Source organism: Neoarius graeffei, chromosome 20, assembly GCF_027579695.1.
Source record: "Neoarius graeffei isolate fNeoGra1 chromosome 20, fNeoGra1.pri, whole genome shotgun sequence".
In the NCBI taxonomy this organism is placed as follows: Eukaryota; Metazoa; Chordata; class Actinopteri; order Siluriformes; family Ariidae; genus Neoarius; species Neoarius graeffei.
The window spans coordinates 49,399,204-49,419,217 of NC_083588.1; the positions used below are offsets into that span (position 1 = coordinate 49,399,204).

At 44.0% G+C, this 20,014-nt stretch overlaps 2 protein-coding genes across 3 annotated transcripts in view; both read right to left on the reverse strand.

Moving 5' to 3' along the window:
* fam171a2a (family with sequence similarity 171 member A2a) overlaps positions 1 to 7,967 on the reverse strand; it is a 143,128-nt gene extending 135,161 nt beyond the window's left edge. The window contains exon 1 of the mRNA XM_060901896.1: positions 7,696 to 7,967. Coding sequence (XP_060757879.1) covers positions 7,696 to 7,786 — 91 coding nt within the window. The 5' untranslated portion in view covers positions 7,787 to 7,967. The remainder of the gene's footprint in view (positions 1 to 7,695) is intronic.
* A 7,666-nt stretch (positions 7,968 to 15,633) lies between these two features.
* The window catches only part of itga2b (integrin, alpha 2b), a 64,312-nt gene continuing 59,931 nt past the window's right edge, over positions 15,634 to 20,014 (reverse strand). For both annotated transcript variants that reach the window (XM_060901898.1, XM_060901897.1), the window contains 3 exons: positions 18,589 to 18,690; positions 18,353 to 18,475; positions 15,634 to 18,190 (listed from right to left, as the gene is read on the reverse strand). In XM_060901898.1, coding sequence (XP_060757881.1) covers positions 18,095 to 18,190; positions 18,353 to 18,475; positions 18,589 to 18,690 — 321 coding nt within the window. In that variant the 3' untranslated portion in view covers positions 15,634 to 18,094. The remainder of the gene's footprint in view (positions 18,191 to 18,352; positions 18,476 to 18,588; positions 18,691 to 20,014) is intronic.

Genomic DNA, 20,014 nt, shown 5'->3' on the forward strand with positions numbered 1-20,014 from the left:
TGATGACCTGGCGACTTGTCCAGGGTGTACCCCGCCTTTCGCCCGTAGTCAGCTGGGATAGGCTCCAGCTTGCCTGTGACCCTGTAGAAGGATAAAGCGGCTAGAGATAATGAGATGAGATGAGATGAGATGAGATGTTCAGTCTTTATCACTATTTTTAGTGGTCAAAATTTTGGTGCGTCCATATTTAAAAAAAAAAAAGCTCAAAACCAATAAATTGACAATTACAAGTTTATAACATGAAAATTGAGGCAGTGCTTAAAAACCAGCACAGATTTCAAAGGATTAGAGCAAAATATCTGAGGCTGAGACTCCTGCGTTTAGGAAGAGCTGGTGGTTACTTTGTGGCATGTGCAACCACAGGCAAATGAGTCACAGAAGCATCGCCTGCCATCAGCTCATGGAGAGAGAAAAACAGAGGGGAGGCAGAGAAAAGGCTCACGGATCACATTAATATTCCCCTAATGTCCCTGCGGAAGCAAAGAGTTCCTGCAAAGAGTTTACACAAACAACTCGGACAGACTGAACTGGGGGGCCACCGCCTCAAAAAATCCATTCTTTAAACGCGGTGTTTCATGATTAAAGCAACAAGAATACTATACCAGAACATTTTATTAAGATAAATATGAAACATTAGCCTTCTCAGGGTGACTATTCGTATCGCACTATTCATCCAGGACAGAAAACTGGACAGAGATCAGTCCTGTATTTCCAGAGGTACAGATCGGGTGTGTCTTTTCGAGGCAGCTGTTCAACTTTGAGAAGACGAAAACCGAATCAAACGTGTGTCAGAATGGTGGGCATGATAATATATTGTGAATATGTTTTTAATACAATATAACAGCGTAAAAATGCTGTGTGCAAAATATGCACTTGGATATGAACTTGTCGGACGTTGTTAAATCAAGGTCCAGAGATCAACAGTGTTGTAAAAATAAATGTAATTTCTGTGAAGTAGTAGGAAGGTTAGATTTAGGATATTTAACCAAGTCACTCTTGCTCATTCAAAGATGCTTTCATGAGATTTCCGACTGAGTTGAATTCAAAACTAAGCAATCCAGGAGAATAGGATGTTCTGTGAATATGCGGAATTGATTTTGGACACATTTTATGTCAACAAAACGAACTCAATTAAATTAGGGTTGTAATCTCATCTCATCATCTCTAGCCGCTTTATCCTTCTACAGGGTCGCAGGCAAGCTGGAGCCTATCCCAGCTGACTACGGGCGAAAGGCGGGGTACACCCTGGACAAGTCGCCAGGTCATCACAGGGCTGACACATAGACACAGACAACCATTCACACTCACATTCACACCTACGGTCAATTTAGAGTCACCAGTTAACCTAACCTGCATGTCTTTGGACTGTGGGGGAAACCGGAGCACCCGGAGGAAACCCACGCGGACACGGGGAGAACATGCAAACTCCGCACAGAAAGGCCCTCGCTGGCCCCGGGGCTCGAACCCAGGACCGTCTTGCTGTGAGGCGACAGCGCTAACCACTACACCACCGTGCCGCCGGGTTGTAAACTAAAGTTTTATATACATCCATCCATTATCTGTAGCCACTTATCCTGTTTTACAGGGTCGCTGGCAAACTGGAGTCTATTCCAGCTGACTATGGGTGAGAAGCGGGGTACACCCTGGACAAGTCGCCAGGTCATCACAGGATTAAAGTGCATATCACGGGTAAATTCAGGAGCAAGATCGATGTAATTCTCCTATTTTATATTAAACTTTGGTCAAATACCTGTCACATTTTGCATTTTGTGCAATTTTTTTTTACCTTGCGCAATACCAGAAAAATCCAGTTGAAATCAAGCCATTTGAGGCGAATTGGTCCGCCTCTGAAAAAAATTGACGTTTGGATTTCCCGGGGAAACATTGATTTTCGTGACGTTGTGTGCGGGACGCCTCCCTCTGAATCCTACGTCAGCGCTGGTTTGTTTATGAGAAAACGACCTGGTGGTTTTCTGCAAATTTCTTCAACGTTATCATGTAATTATTAAAATGGTTAACAGATGTATCGTAGGAGGGTGTAGCAACACCAATCTTGATGGGGTTAGTACGTGTCGTTTTCCAAAAGACCAGACAATGAGAGAGAAATGGGAGCGCTTGGTCTACACAGGCTGTGCACTGAAACCGCGCAAAGCTCTCGCAGCCTGCTGGCGCTTCCGCAGATAACGTCACGAATCTGGCTCCAGACTCCCTTGGGATTTTTCCAGACGCGTTTTGTTATTTTATTTTTTCTGCTGTAGACAGATGGCCTTGTGCAAAATTACCCTTCTGGATGAGCGTGTAAAGGGACATAATTTCATATAAAAAAATTACGGAATTGGTCCAGAATATGAACTTTAACACAGAGACAAACAACCATTCACACTCATGGTCAATTTAGAGTCACCAGTTAACCTAACCTGCATGTCTTTGGACTGTGGGGGAAACCGGAGCACCCGGAGGAAACCCACGCGGACACGGGGAGAACATGCAAACTCCGCACAGAAAGGCCCTCGCCGGCCGCGAACCCAAGACCTTCTTGCTGTGAGGCAACAGTGCTAACCACTACACCACCATGCAACCGTTTTACATGCATATATCTATGTATATATTTTTAATTTATTCTATCTATATTCACTGGATATGAGCAATCGTGCGCTCTGATTGGCTACTCTACTACTAGGCTATCAGCTCATATACTGTGAGTAGAGAAAAACAAAATGGCGGAGCGTGTTGCTGAACCAACCGAGGATGAAATAAAAACTCGACTCGAAAACAAAACCCTAAAAAATACAAAAAAGGAACAAAATATAGAATAAAAGTATTCAATGGTAAGAACGTATCTTTTTTATTTTTCAAGAATTATTATTCAAGCATTTTTCACAAACTGCTCCTGTCATTTTGCCGGTTTGTTTACATTCTAAGCGGAAATTATTGTGTTGGACGTTTTGTATAAAATTTTTATTTACTGAATTTGCAAAAAAATAAAAATAAAAGTGCTCTGTTTCTCAAAATCCAGTGAATGTGGATAGAATAAAACAGGTACTCAACTCAATCTCGTCGTACATGGCTTATAGCCGACACAGCGCTTATGCACCCCATCAGCTATCAGCTCATCATGGACTATCAGTCAAAAGTTTGGACACACTTTCAAATTCAATGTTTTTTCTTTATTTTTATTAGTTAAAAGACACTTCATGTCTTAAAGTAATGATGGATGTTGTTTCTCTTTACTTAGTTGAGCGGTTCTTGACATAATATCGATTACTACAGTTGTGGAACAGGGCTATTTACTGTATTTTTATTATTTACTATTTGATCTCAAACTCATTAAGAAGGCAAGAAATTGCAGTAATTACCTTTTGACGAGGCACCTGAGAATTGAAAAGCATGCCAGGTGACTACCTCATGAAGGTGATTAAGATAATGCCAACAGTGTGCAAAGCATCATCAAGGTAAACAGTGGCTACTTTGAAGAATCTAAAATATGAAACATAATTTGTTTAACACTTTTTTTTATTTCCCACATAATTCCATATGCCTTGCCGTGTTGATGAGTATAAAACGTTAAAGACTTGAATCCTTGAATTAATGTGCATGATAAAATCAATTATTGTGTCTAAACTGGATGGTACTGTGAACCAAGCATCCGAAATTCATCATTTTCCGTTTGCACGTCATTAAAAAGTTACATAATTATAATTAACGGTGTTGGTTATTTATTCAAATCATCTTCAGTTTGAAGGCCAGGGACTCCACATGCAGGAACTTTGACACACTGTATGAATATATAAATAATATTGGCTGGCGTTGAGTGGTTATATCAGATATATTCCATTCAGCTAGCTTGATATTGAACAAGTCTAGCTGAATGGAATATATCTGATATACCACAAAAAAAAATCCAGCCATTATTATTATTATTATTATCATTATTATTATTATACATACACATTCCTTTTGGGTGTTCAGCACGTCTTCCTCTTTCAAAATTCTCTCAAAATCTTCCGTATTTAATGAAGCGAAACTGGCGGCCATGTTTGTTTACAAATTGTCACAGTCGCTCGCTAGCACGGACGTTTTACGTCTCCGACATGTGACGTCATGTTGTCTTGACAACCATGCAATATCGTAAACCATATTCAACGCTCATTCTCCATTGGATAGAGTGACAGGTAGGATAAGCGATATGCAGACAATATTGCATGCTATCAAACCAAATGAATAAAACCTGCTAGAAGGGAATAGAACACATTTTTATTCCATCGAAAAAGTGTCCTGTATGTATAATAATTTTACATGCTGCACACTGTAAAAGATGTTTTATAGTGATTTACGGACCACTGGGCCACCTCACGTAGCCTGCACTGGGCTATTTGTAGTGACACAGAATGTTCAAATCCCAGCACCACCAAACAGCAGTGATTGGGTGCATAAGAAAGGCCCTGAACCTTCAGCTTTCAGTTTGGATGTCAATCAGAAAGTGTTACCTTCTTTTTCATTCAGCTGTTCCCATACGGTCAGGCTCACCACAATGGATCTGTTCCACATATTTGATTTGGTACAGGGTTTTACATCAGATGCCCTTCCTGACACAACCCTCCACAATCTATCCGGGCTTAGGACCAGCACCAAGTATGCACTATCTTGTCCAACCCCAGCGGCTGGGTATTTACCTAATCACACTTATTGGTGGGAGGCACGGTGGTGTAGTGGTTAGCGCTGTCGCCTCACAGCAAGAAGGTCCGGGTTTGAACCCCGTGGCCGGTGAGGGCCTTTCTGTGCGGAGTTTGCATGTAGTCCGTGTGGGTTTGCTCCGGTTTCCCCCAAAGACATGCAGGTTAGGTTAACTGGTGACTCTAAAGCTGTGTTCACATATATACCGGTACGATAGTGGTATAACTGTATCGATACAAAGTATACCGGTACAGTTTAGTGCATCTGTCTACACTAGCAAGAAATGTTTGCGGTTTTCTTTCACGGTAGTTGAAACGCGCGTGCGTGAAATGTTTCCGTGGTTACCGAGTAACTTCCTTCCGAGAATATGGCGGACGAAACAACGTGTGTGTGCTTTTTGTTGTCAATGTACAGTCTGTATTTCTGGAGGTCATTTATTCAGTCGAATCGTATAAAACGCGTGAGGCAGTTGAGCATCGCTCGTCTCCCCAAAGCTCCAACAAACACATAACTTCGTCTTTGCTCCATGTAGCTCCACGGTCGTTTTGAGCCATTTTGACGTTTTATTTACAGCTGGAAAGCACGGGCGTATTGTATTGTATGAATAACCCGGAAGAAGTAGGAATGGTTCATTGCGCATGCGCATTATATTTGTATCAATACAGAACCGCTTCATCTGTCCACACTACAGCGAAGCACTACAGTACCGATACTGTACCGGTACGAAACCCATACATTTGTGGGTTTCGTACTGATACAGTTATACCGTTACAGTACCGGTATAGTTGCTAGTGTGGACAAGTGTTGCGGTACGAAAGTAGTATCGTATCGGTACAAAATCCCCAGTGTGGACAGGGTATAAATTGACCGTGAGTGTGAATGGTTGTCTATGTGTCAGCCCTGTGATGACCTGGCGACTTGTCCAGGGTGTACCCCGCCTTTCGCCCGTAGTCAGCTGGGATAGGCTCCAGCTTGCCTGTGACCCTGTAGAACAGAATAAGCGGCTACAGATGATGGATAAATCTAAAGAACAGGATAAAGCGGCTAGAGATAATGAGATGAGATGAGATGAGATATTTTTAATTATTAAAATGGTTAACAGATGTATCGTAGGGCGGCACGGTGGTGTAGTGGTTAGCGCTGTCGCCTCACAGCAAGAAGGTCCGGGTTCGAGCTCCGTGGCCGGCGAGGGCCTTTCTGTACGGAGTTTGCATGTTCTCCCCGTGTCCGCGTGGGTTTCCTCCGGGTGCTCCGGTTTCCCCCACAGTCCAAAGACATGCAGGTTAGGTTAACTGGTGACTCTAAATTGACCGTAGGTGTGAATGTGAGTGTGAATGGTTGTCTGTGTCTATGTGTCTATGATGACCTGGCGACTTGTCCAGGGTGTACCCCGCCTTTCGCCCGTAGTCAGCTGGGATAGGCTCCAGCTTGCCTGTGACCCTGTAGGACAGAATCAGCGGCTACAGATGATGGATAAATCTAAAGCACAGGATAAAGCGGCTAGAGATAATGAGATGAGATGAGATATTTTTAATTATTAAAATGGTTAACAGATGTATCGTAGGGCGGCACGGTGGTGTAGTGGTTAGCGCTGTCGCCTCACAGCAAGAAGGTCCGGGTTCGAGCCCCGTGGCCGGCGAGGGCCTTTCTGTGTGGAGTTTGCATGTTCTCCCCATGTCCGCGTGGGTTTCCTCCGGGTGCTCCGGTTTCCCCCACAGTCCAAAGACATGCAGGTTAGGTTAACATGGTGACTCTAAATTGACCGTAGGTGTGAATGTGAGTGTGAATGGTTGTCTGTGTCTATGTGTCTATGATGACCTGGCGACTTGTCCAGGGTGTACCCCGCCTTTCGCCCGTAGTCAGCTGGGATAGGCTCCAGCTTGCCTGCGACCCTGCAGAACAGGATAAAGCGGCTAGAGATAATGAGATGAGATTTTTTTTTTGTTGCTTAATTGCGACAGATCGCAGGTATCAAACAGGCTTGATATCCTGCGACCAAAAATCGCCAGTCGCTGACTTGTTGCAGAGATCTCGTCGTGTGTACGCGTCTTTGCGATAACGAAGCGATCACCTCCAAAGGCTAAGGGCCTCTGCATGCTCTTGCGACAAGGCTTTCGCAGATAGCTTTTCACAGACTGTTGTAATTTATCGTTGAGCGGGGAGTAATAGGCGTGCGCGATGTTATTCACCGCCACAACGCAAGAGGGCGCGAAGTCGCGAAATCGCTAGGAGTAGTTGGTGGGTGTGGTTAGTGGAGTGTTTATCCTCCGGTTACTTATAATGACTAGAACTGGAGTCGTATAGATGTCCGTACTTCCTCACTTCCTCGATCAACCGCTCTTCGTGCTGCTCCATCTTCGCTCGTGTTTTTAAAAATGCCGGTCGTGAAAACAAACCAAACCGGGAAAGTAGGGAAGCGGAAGTGCGTGTACAGCGGATGTAGAGTGGACCAATCAGAGCCCTCTTGTCTGCGAGGCTTCTGCGGTGGTCACAATTTTTGGTAGGTGCGCGCAGGGCGTCTGCGAAGGTGGGGGGGCTACGCAGACGCCATCTGCGACGCTATCTGCGAGGACTGCATTGTCAGCATAAACTGGCCTGCAAAGTAGTCATGTGATTTCCATGTGACTTGCTCCACCCACTGGTCGCGGGCACATGCAGCTACCCAAGAGGGGAAACCTGCGTCCCAAAAATCGCTTGGGGGAAACCGGAACACCTGGAGGAAACCCATGGAGAACATGCAGACTCCATACAGAAGGGCTGGAACCCAGAACGTTCCTGCTATAGGCAACAATGTTACACCGTGTTTGTATGATGTTAGGATACTTTAGTGTCAATACGTTACTGGGAAAAGTAAGTTGAATTTAAAAATCTAATCAAGGTGCTGGTCTGATCCTCAGCCAGAAGTGCGTTCTAGGGATCCAACTTTCACCCATCAATCCTGAGCTGATCTTCATTGTGGCTTGCGCACAAACCGCGATGGGATACAAACCGAAATCCTCAAAGTGCCGCTCAACAACTCACCAACTGCTGCTCCTCGGTGCGCTGCGGATTTCAGCCAAACGCCGCAAAAGAGAAGCGCAAAGGCGAAGAGTCGGGGGATCGGCGGCGGCATTCTTACAGCAACATCACACAAGTGTTCGAGGCGGCCATGAGTCCATGTTTACTGCTCGGGATGGAGCACAGAGAAGTGCTGATCTGGAGATGCCCACTCTGCCCCCTTCTGTTCTCACCCCTCCTTTCTCTGCGCCTCTATTGTCCTGTGCAGGGAGGGAGGTTGTGCACGCGCAGAAAGGCGCTCTGCACAGGACAATCGCGGCGCGCAGGCGCGCTCCCGTACTGATGTGGCGCATGCGCCCTCTGCTGTTCCACGTAAAGCTGTTCTCAGCTTGATCTTGTAGCATTAGCATCAAACAGGAAGTTGACTAAAAATTGCTTCAAATATTCGTAAAAAAAAAACACCATAAACAGCCTGTCTTTTTTTTTTTTTTTAAATAGTCTCCCCAAGTCAAAAACCTCACACTACCGTTCAAAAGTTTGGGGTCACCCAGACAATTTTGTGTCTTCCATGAAAAGTCACACTTTTATTTACCACCATAAGTTGTAAAATGAATAGAAAATATAGTCAAGACATTTTTCTGGCCATTTAATCGACCCCACAAATGTGACGCTCCCGAAACTCGATCTGCTTAAAGGAAGGTCACTTTTATAGTTTCTCTAAGGCAGCTGGGCCATAGAAGGTTCACGCTGCATGCTGCACGCTACACGCGTGTAAAGAAAAGTGGACAAACGTAGCATGACTTGCTCTGGGCCATAGAACGGCGTTCACGTTGCACGCTGCACACTTCACGCGTGAAGCGTGAAATGAACATGCACACTTTTTTCTAGGCGTGAAGATGGAAATTCCAGTCAATGCATGCGGTCACCGCCGCGCCAGCCAATCAGAACGGGTCTAGGGAGATAACTCTATGCTTTCAGGGGAAAACTTCAGAAAAAATATAATTGAATGGTATAAGTGAAAAATAGTTCTTCATCGGGATTGTCAAGCAGATTATAGAATGTTCGGTGAAATTCACCACGGGTTTCTCTCAGAAGGAAGTGTTCTCGGCTCCAAATTCTGTTCCTTTTTCTCTTCCTCTGTCTCAGTAAAAGCAGAATGAGGCAATCGTCGTCATCCGAAGAGTCCATATTGTTGGTTACTCGGTCAAAGTAGAACAGACGCAACACGTGAACATCCAAGCATGAAGTTTAATGGCCCAGAGTCCGGTTCTTCACGTGAACGTGTAGCGTGCAGCGTGCAGCGTGAACCTTCTATGGCCCAGCTGCCTAAAGAGCTCAACTGTTTTCAGCTGTGCTAACACGATTGTACAAGGGTTTTCTAATCATCCATTAGCCTTCTGAGGCAATGAGCAAACACATTGTACCATTAGAACACTGGAGTGCTGGAAATGGGCCTCTGGAGATCTCATCTCATTATCTCTAGCCGCTTTATCCTGTGCTACAGGGTCGCAGGCGAGCTGGAGCCAATCCCAGCTGACTACGGGCGAAAGGCGGGGTACACCCTGGACAAGTCGCCAGGTCATCACAGGGCTGACACATGAAACATAGAGCACCCGGAGGAAACCCATGCGGACACGGGAAGAACATGCAAAGCCCGCACAGAAAGGCCCTCGCCGGCCACGAACCCAGACCTTCTTGCTGTGAGGCGACAGCACTAACCACTACACCACCGTACCGCCCCATAAAGCTACGTCTAGAATTAATTTCGGATATATCAATATAATTGATTAACTATGGCAGAATGTATAGCTTTCGCTTGTCTTTATATTGAAAATAAAGTAAATTCTTAAATTGATTAACTGTATTGGCCCAAAGACCCGCCATAGATCCTCACAGGTTCTGGGTTCCAGCCCAGACGGCCTTTCTGTGTGGAGTTTTCATGTTCTACCCGTGTTTACATGGGTTTCCGTCGGGTGCTGCAGTTTCCCCAACAGTCCAAAGACATGCAGGTTAGGTTAACTGGTGACTCTGAATTGATCGTAGGTGTGAATGTGAGTGTGAATGGTTGTCTGTGTCTCTGTGTCAGCCCTGTGATGACCTGGCGACTTGTCCAGGGTGTACCCCGGCTCTCACCGGTAGTCAGCTGGGATAGGCTCCAGCTTGCCTGCAACCCTGTAGGACAGGATAAGCGGCTACAGATAAGGGATGGATGATATGGCAGCGTAGTGGTTAGCACTGTCGCCTCACAGCAAGAAGGTTCTGGGTTCGAGCCCAGTGGCCGATGGGGGCGTTTCTGTGTGGAGTTTGCATGTTCTCGCCGTGTCTACATGGGTTTCCTCCGGGTATTCTGGTTTCCCCGACAGTCCAAAGACGTGCAGGTTAGGTTAAATGGTGGCTCTAAATTGACCGTGAATGGTTGTTTGTGTCTATGTGTCAGCCCTGTGATGATCTGGCGACTTGTCCAGGGTGTACCCCGGCTCTCACCCGTAGTCAGCTAGGATAGGCTCCAGCTTGCATGGGATAAGCGGTTGCAGATAATGGATGGATGTTATGATGGCATCAATAAAATTATAGTTTTGTTTGAAACTGAATGTTTTTTTAAGATTCTTGTAGATCTTGTCAAGAATATTGATTATCTTGTCAAGAATTTCAAAGATCCTTGAAGATCTTGGCAAGAACTTTGAAGATCTTGACAAGAATTCTAAAGATCCTTGAAAACCTTGAAAATAACTTTGTAGGTCCTTGAAGAACTTGGCAAGAAGTGAAAAGAGATTTGTAGATCCTTGAAGATCTTGCCAAGAACTTTGAAGATCTTGACAAGAATTCTAAAGATCCTTGAAGACCTTAAAACGAGCTTTGAAGATCCTTGAAAATCTTTGCAAGAAGTTAAAAGATCTTTGTAGATCCTTGAAGATCTTGCCAAGAATTTTAAAGATCCTTGAAGATCTTTTGAGGATCTTTGTTGAGATCCTTAACAGGATCCTCAAAGACCTTCACAAAGAATTTTACAGATCCTTGAAGATCCTTGAAAGATTTTCACCAGGGTCAGGTACAGTGAGTGCAGTTTTATAAGGAAATGAGCTATAGGTTTTACTGAGCATCTTGCAGAACCAGCCACAGTTCTTCTGGACATTTTGACTGTCACACTCTCTTCTTAATTTTGCCGTAAAACCCAGTAGACTTCATTATTTGGTTTATGTTATGGATATAGGAAGACAAAGGGTACCCAAGGGATTACATGTAAAAGCGTAAAACACTTATTTCCAACATGGTCCCTGACCCTGTTATTATGTTTTCCTTTTTAATCTGAAAAGTGGTCTCTTATGTAATGTGCTGCTCAGATACAAACATTTTTTTCTTTTAATTTTGTGCTGGAAGACAAACATTTGGAACTCTAAAATGTTTTTGTCCTGACTCGATAATACATACATCGTTATCCATAGTTGACTTCTGGATGAAGGCTCAGGCCTATGTATCCAGCTCTTCATCTTGTGTTTTGTCTTCTTTTGAAGTCTTGGCATAGAAAGTCAGGCTGAGAGGAGCCTCGAAATTGTATTTGAGCTCCAAGTTTTCCCAATGCTTGTCTAATCTCTGTTCAAATGCAGCCACAGATGGTGCTTCAACCACATGGTCAGGTAAGCTGTTCCATGTGGTGATGATCTGATAGGTCTGATAGCAGAATAGGTCAACTGGCTACTCTACATTGCCCATAGGTGTGAATGTGAGTGTGAATGGTTGTTTGTCTCTCTTAGCCCTGCAATAGATTTGTGACCTGCCCAGGATGGACACCACTCCTTACCCGAAGTCTGTTGGGATGGGCTCCAGCTTCACCCCTGACAGATATAGAGATATAGAGGATGGATAGATGGATTTTGATGTTATTAGAAGACTCAAGAAATGTGCAGAGGTGGCATTCTTACAGCCATACTTCATTTCAGCCAACATCTTAATTTTAGTCAGTCTACTATGTTCATTCAACCTTAAAATATGATGATAAAGGATTTGGGAAAGATTTTTTTTAAATAAATCTTATTTAAATGTGATTTATTGATGTCATGAATAATTAACCTGCAACCAAATAATGGTTTAAAGATGTAATTGAGGATTAAAATAAAGTCTTAAACCTTAAATACTATATGTGTCGTAAATTACTAAAAATGCTGTCCCAATTTACCAAATATTGCATTAAAAAACAATCTTCAATCAGTCTTGACAAAAGAGTGAGCCATGCTTCTTTAGAATGTGATAAACATTCACATAAACTTCATCTGTAGATAGGCAACACTTTGAGGATTTCAGAAATGTATTTACCATACGTCTTCGGCCATTTTATTTTATTAATGGCAAGAACATTTAAACAACGTAGAAATTGAAAAACTGTCCCTATAGGCTATTTCAGTCTCTCATAGCAATGATGTGAACACACACAAATGTTGGCTAATACAAATGTTAGCACAACTGTGGTCTGTAAGGTTAAATGAGGGTTCTGCATTTTATTATTATTATTATTGTGGGCGGCACGGTGGTGTAGTGGTTAGCGCTGTCACCTCACAGCAAGAAGGTCCAGGTTCGAGCCCAGTGGCCGGCGAGGGCCTTTCTGTGCGGAGTTTGCATGTTCTCCCCGTGTCCGCGTGGGTTTCCTCCGGGTGCTCCGGTTTCCCCCACAGTCCAAAGATATGCAGGTTAGGTTAACTGGTGACTCTAAATTGACCATAGGTGTGAATGTGAGTGTGAATGGTTGTCTGTGTCTATGTGTCAGCCCTGTGATGACCTGGCGACTTGTCCAGGGTGTACCCCGCCTTTCGCCCGTAGTCAGCTGGGATAGGCTCCAGCTTGCTTGCGACCCTGTAGGACAGGATAAAGTGGCTAGAGATAATGAGATGAGATTATTATTGTTGTTGTTGTTATTAGTAATGACTGCGGTGGCAGAGATCACTAACATGTACTACCAACTGTTATAGTTACTCTCATTCTCTTTCTCATTATCTCTAGCCACTTTATCCTGTCCTACAGGGTCGCAGGCAAGCTGGAGCCTATCCCAGCTGACTACGGGTGAAAGGCGGGGTACGCCCTGGACAAGTCGCCAGGTCATCACAGGGCTGACACATAGACACAGACAACCATTCACACTCACATTCACACCTACGGTCAATTTAGAGTCACCAGCTAACCTAACCTGCATGTCTTTGGACTGTGGGGGAAACCGGAGCACCTGGAGGAAACCCACGCGGACACGGGGAGAACATGCAAACTCCGCACAGAAAGGCCCTCGCCAGCCACGGGGCTCGAACCCGGACCTTCTTGCTGTGAGGCAACAGCGCTAACCACTACACCACCATGCCGCCCGCGTTATAGTTACTATTGTTATTATTTTTTATGATATAATTGTTGATTAGTTACTTGTATTAAATTGATTCAATCACAAAATAAACCACCGTTATGAAATTGTCACCGAAAAACCGTGAGAGCACTCACAAATGATTTTGCTGTCCTTATGAAGCACTGTAGTGTCAGGTGCAGTGAGCAAAGATTTTAAAAATATTGAGAAGAAAAATCTCAGCTGGATTACTTTAATCTGTTGTATAAGGTTAGGTAAATGGGTAAGTGAAATTACTTCTTTATCTAGTGAGAAACGACGGCTCAGGAAAGAATATAACATTAAGTGTAATCAGGAAAAGTAAATATTGATTAATTTTAAAGCACATACTAAAACCAGAAGGTTCTGGGTTCGAGCCTTGTGGCCGATGGGGGCCTTTCCGTGTGGAGTTTGCATGTTCTCCCCATGTCTGTGTGGGTTTCCTCCGGGTGCTCCAGTTTCCCCCACAATCCAAAGACATGCAGTTAGGTTAACACAGGGCAGCCATGGGCTGAGATTGGGCTGAAGTGCCCTTGAGCAAGGCACCTAACCCCCAACTGCTCCCCGGGCGCTGTAGCATAGCTGCTTACTGCTCTGGGTGTGTGTGTGTGCTCGTTGCTCACCTGTGTGTGCATGTATGTGTTCACTGCTTCAGATGGGTTAAATGCAGAGGAGGAATTTCACTGTGTGCTTAAGTCTGTGCTTGAGTGTACGTTTGATAAATAAAGGCTTCTCCTTCTTCGAACACCAAATGCTTTCTAGATATTGCTGATTGTTAAAGGTCCCATGGCATGAAATTTTCACTTTCTGAGGTTTTTTAACGTTAAAATGAGTTCCTCTGACCTTCTTAAGTCACCCCAGTGGCTAGAAATTTCATAATGTGTAAACCAAACTATGCCCAACATTTGAGAATGGCGCGTCAAAATGGCGCATTGATAAACTCTTCCCTTGCCTACGTCAGCAAGGGAGATGATCCCCACGCCCCCCCTCTGGGTTCCCACCCACTGTATGGATTGCCCGCCCAGCTCAAAAGTTGCCACCAAACATGGAAGTTGCGCTGTACATGGATGTGACAACACAGAAAGGAGTCTGTTTTTACTGCCGACGGGAGAGCCCCTGAAGATGCAGTGGCTTAATTTTATTTACTTCAATAATACGCCGTCGAGTCTACCTAAGACGGTGTATGTTTGTCGGAAGCATTTTCCTGATGAATGTTTCCAGAACTTGGGACAGTACAGGGCAGGTTTTGCACATCAACTGTCACTGAAGCCTGGGTCCGTACCAAGCATCCCTGCCGCATCAGCCACAAACAGCGAACAAGTAAGTGTATAACTGTTAAGTCGTTTTGCCGTGTTTTAAAATCGGTGCCACGTTAGCCTTGCAATGGCTACATTAGCTGTGCAGCTAACCACTTCCTGCAGTTAGCCAGGTACTCTGCGCTACAAAACCAAAAAGCATGCAGCATGCTCTGTTATAATAGCCAATCAAAACAGTTTTTACAAAAACACCCACATTCTTTTTTTTAAGTCACTCGTTCATTTTATTTGTTTGTTTGTTCAGTAAAAACCCAAACATTTGTTGAATTTATTTTATTTCCTCGCATCGCACCTTAATGACATCAGCGCGCGGTATTTTTCCCTTCGCGGTTTGTTCCTTCTCTCTCGCCATAGTAAGACACCCACATCCGCTTGTTCTGACCCACTGGAGGTAGCATCACAGTGCTGTTAGCCAATCAGAGGTAACACGTTTACATGTCATGAATATTAATGATAAGACCCGCCCCCACCCTCTACCCTTCCCCGCCTCCTGCTTCTCATTAGCAAAACGACGCACTGGGAAAAGGGCTGAAATGGGGCTTTCTCCCAGGAGGCTATATCTACGTGCCGAGGGTTCATTTCGAGAAAGGCTGCGGATATAACATCCGGAAACCTCCACGAGCCCGTTTAAAGCATCAACAAACCACCATGCCATGGGACCTTTAAAATCAATTCTAGGACTGTCTAATCGTAGATCCACTTGCTCTTAATAATGTTCTTATTTAAAGTCCATTTAAGGTTTTAAGACTAGCCAGTTAAGGATTCGTTGTCTTAAAGTCTTATTGTCTTAATTTATTTATTCCTTTTATGTCAAAGCATTTTGACATAGAAAGATTATAAATGATTATAACCTGGACCAACTGACAGGTGATTTTAAGGGTTAATATGTCTTTAAATTCAGAGACTGGCGGCACGGTGGTGTAGTGGTTAGCGCTGTCGCCTCACAGCAAGAAGGTCCTGGGTTCGAGCCCCGGGGCCGGCGAGGGCCTTTCTGTGTGGAGTTTGCATGTTCTCCCGTGTCCGTGTGGGTTTCCTCCGGGTGCTCCGGTTTCCCCCACAGTCCAAAGACATGCAGGTTAGGTTAACTGGTGACTCTAAATTGACCGTAGGTGTGAGTGTGAATGGTTGTCTGTGTCTATGTGTCAGCCCTGTGATGACCTGGCGACTTGTCCAGGGTGTACCCCGCCTTTCGCCCGTAGTCAGCTGGGATAGGCTCCAGCTTGCCTGCGACCCTGTAGAAGGATAAAGCGGCTAGAGATAATGAGATGAGATGAGATTCAGAGACTTGGAAAGGTTGTTTAAATATTGTTTTATTATTCTGTGAAAGGAGTTCCTGTTACCATCCTGAAGTTGATTATTTTCCAGTATCAGCACATCCTGAAGTGTTTCATTCCTGTTATACCACATCAATTTGTTCGCACTAACTAGTTTTGCCTTCGACTGTTACAAAGTGCTGACACTTCAGACTAAAAAATGCTAGCTAAACATCTCCTCACCACCAACTTCTATATATCAACAATTATTCATTACACATTCACTGGATATGAGCAATCGCCCGCTCTGATTGGCTACTCTATTAATAGGCTATCAGCTCATATACCATGAGTCAAGAAAAACAAAATGGTGGAGCGCATCAAGTCAGATATATCACTTTGTTATCAAGTATTTAAAAGAAACAGAAATAGCTAAAAGAATATAGTTTTTCCCCCAATATCTCCTGTTCCACACTCCAGCCCAGTCGGTGGTGGTAATGCACCTTGAAGTTGGTTTGCCAACCACCAAAAAACCCTAAAGAAGAAGAAAATGCCAGAGCGTACTGCTGAACCCATAGACATATAAACATAGACGCCGCCTTCTGCGTTGAATCATACGTCATCCTCGCCGCCATATTGGATGTGGCAAAGTGGAGATTCTTCAACCGTCTCTGGTATAGCGTCTAGACAGTAGCCGAGAATAAAGATGCCTCATTCATGTGCTGCGTTTAACTGTACCAACAGGTTTACCATCCAAACGAGATCACATGGGATTACCTTTCACAGGTGAGACTGGAAAAATACTTTTCATTGTATTTGGTCATTATAACATAATTTTACGAACAGATTTTTCTGACTTTGTGGCTAATATGAAGTCTCGCGCATAATAGCCGCTCGGTGAAACCTTTCTCCAAACAACAAGGTATTTCCTTCGTAACTACGCTGATTGTTGTTAGTTGCTTAGCTAACTTTTCACATACTATGTAGGTTTCCCAAAAATAAAGACATGAAAAAGCAGTGGGAAACAGCTGTGCGACCGGAAGGGTTTTCTGCTACTCCGTCATCCATGCTCTGCAGTGAACACTTCAGAACGGAGGATTTTGACAGAACAGGTCAGACAGTCAGGATCAGAGAGGGAGCTGTTCCTTCAGTCTTCAGTTTCCCAGCTCATCTCCACCGGGTAGGTGTAGAGTTATAAGCAGTGAGAATTAGAGAATACAGTGCCACACTATGATGAACGTTTTTGAACGTATGATGAATGTTTTTAACCTTTCTGAATGTGAAGGAATCAGTGATGTATTTTGTTTTGGTATGGTGTTAGAACCTGGCCGAACTCAGTTTGGCGGTCATTCAGCTCACTTTATTCAACGAGAGTAGGTCTGTGTGGTGACTCAATATTATTTTCATTCACTATTTCCAGTTTTTCCACTATTTCCATCATTTATCATATTCAGTCTTGTAGGTTGGTTATTGTGGCCTCAGGTTTTGGTAGCTTGCTACGGTATGCTGACTGATTAGCTTACCTGAGCTATCTATCGCGTATCTGTCGCTAGTTTGCAGTGTACAGGGTATTTCGCACACTATTTATAACCATCACATTAAAAGTTATATATGTTGTTTTGATGCCTGTTTGTTTCCCAAATATATACGTGTGTGTCTTAATGGGTGAATAAAAGGCATCGAGTTAAATATTATTGTAGAAAGGGGCTTTATGAAGTTCAGTCCATTTACATGCATTGGTTTACGGGGAAGATTTGCCACATCCAATATGGCAGACACTCTGACGTATCCCAGCAACGGGCCACCAGCTCAATGCGGCGTCTATGTTTATATGTCTATGGCTGAACCAACTGAGGACGAAATAAAAACTTTACTCGAAACCCCGTCCCCCCCCAAAAAAAGCGCAACAAAACATGGAATGAAAGTATTTGATGGTAAGAAAATATCTTTTTTATTTTTCAAGAATTATTATTATTATTATTATAGCATTTTTCACAAATTGCTACTGTCATTTCGCCAGTTTGTTTACATTCTAAGCAGAAATGATTTTGTTGGACGTTTTGTACAAAGTTTTTATGTATTAAATTTGCAAAAAATAAAAATGCTCTGTTTCTCAAAATCCATTGAATGTGGATAGAATAAAACATGTATGACTCGATTTCGTGGAATAACTGTTAAATGTACGGTATAACAGTTACACAATCTGTTTCTGTGGCGTGTCCACCATACAAGTCCCTGCGTAAGCTGTTAATATAGAAACATCTAAATGTGTTATAAATCTGTAATTTGCCTTGCAGCCAGGTCTACTTTCAGGACTGCTGTTATAGAAACTTAACACTTTGTGACCAATCAGAATCGAGAATTCAACAACTGTGGAAAGCACTTTAATAAAACATTAAAAAAAAATGCAGGTGTTCAAGCACTTTTGAAAAGCAGGACAAACCTTACACAATTAAATTTACCATTTGGTATATGCATTGTATTTGCTGTAATAATTTTCAGGACTTGTCATCTGCATCCTCTTCTTTCAGCTCATGACAGGTATCGTCGTCGTCATGATCGACCGGTGGACGGTTGCGCTTGAAAAATCCCACCTGTAACATAGATACACTTTAGGATGCTAGTCCAAGCTGCAGGACATTTGTAATCCTAAAGACGGACGATGTTGAAATGTTCCCTTGCTGTATGTCTTGACTGCGTGACATCACAGCAATTGCAACATGCCCTCTAGTGTTTACTTCATGTACTGTATGTACCTTCCAGAAGATGATGCTCAGCAAAGCCAGGAGCAGGAAGCCAGCAATTATGGATACCACAATCCACCACAGTGGCACTTCCTTGGGGCCATCAGGATGCCTCCAAACCACAGTGGTGTTTGTCTAACACACAGCGCAAGTCTTTTCTTCCATACTTTTATTGAATCCTTTATCCCATGATTGGGAAATCAGTTTGTGTTAACAGAAAATAAGAATAGAGACGTGAAAGTGCTTACCTCTGCTTGTCCACTAGGCAGTATGTTTGGTTGGATCTTGGACAACGTGCTTACTACCTCATATTGAGCAGTGGACAAGAGGACATAGTTCACATAAGGCCTCTGAAAATTCAGAAGAGGGAGAGAAGAAGAAAAAGAATCATTCGAGGCAAATTTAATTAATAATCCATTTTTTTCATATTTTTATAATGAAAATGTATCATTTTGGGGCGGCACAGTGGTGTAGTGGTTAGCGCTGTCGCCTCACAGCAAGAAGGTCCTGGGTTCGAGCCCTGGGGCCGGCGAGGGCCTTTCTGTGTGGAGTTTGCATGTTCTCCCCGTGTCCGCGTGGGTTTCCTCCGGGTGCTCCGGTTTCCCCCACAGTCCAAAGACATGCAGGTTAGGTTAACTGGTGACTCTAAAATTTACCGTGAGTGTGAATGGTTGTCTGTGTCTATGTGTCAGCCCTGTGATGACCTGGCGACTTGTCCAGGGTGTACCCCGCCTTTCGCCCGTAGTCAGCTGGGATAGGCTCCAGCTTGCCTGCGACCCTGTAGAAGGATAAAGCGGCTAGAGATGATGAGATGTATCATTTTAACAATTTTATCAGCTGTAATCAACATACCAGACATGTATTAGATAAGTGTATTAATATGTGAATTATGTCTCTGATTATGAACTGGATGTTGTCCATGACTTCATGTACTGTACCTGGGCTCAACGATCTCAGACTCCCTCTCTCTTGACACAGAACTCAACAGGCGCATTGGCAAGGCAACTACCACCATGTCCAAAATGACAAAGAGAGTATGGGACAATAGTATGCTGATGGAGCACACAAAAATCCGGGTCTACAGAGCTTGTGTTGTGAGCACCCTCCTGTATGGCAGCGAGTCTTGGACCCTGCGTGCCCAACAGGAACTCAAGCTCAGCACTTTCCATATGCACTATCTTTGATGCATCCTGCACATCACTTGGCAGGACAAAGTCCCCAACAAGAACGTCCTGGAAAAAGCTGGAATTCCCAGCAATGTACACACTGCTGAAACAGAGATGCATGCAATGGCTTGGCCATGTAGTGCGGATGGCCAATGGCCGGATTCCCAAGGACCTCCTCTATGGAGAATTGGTCAAAGAAAAATGTTCCACAGGCAGACCAAAATTGCGCTACAAAGACATTTGCAAGTGGGACTTGAAGGATCTTAGCATGGACCTGAACACCTGGGAAGCAGTAGCCTCAGATTGACCAGCCTGGAGACAGACTGTGCAGAAAGGCCTCTCCAAGTTTGAAGAGACAATTCTCAAGCTGTCCGAGGCAAAGAGAAGGAGGATGAAGGTCAAATCTCAGTCAGACAGACCAGCATCAGACTACACCTGTCCTCAGTGTGGGAGGGATTGTCACTCTCGCATTGGCCTGTCCAATAATATTGGCTGGCTTTGAATGGTC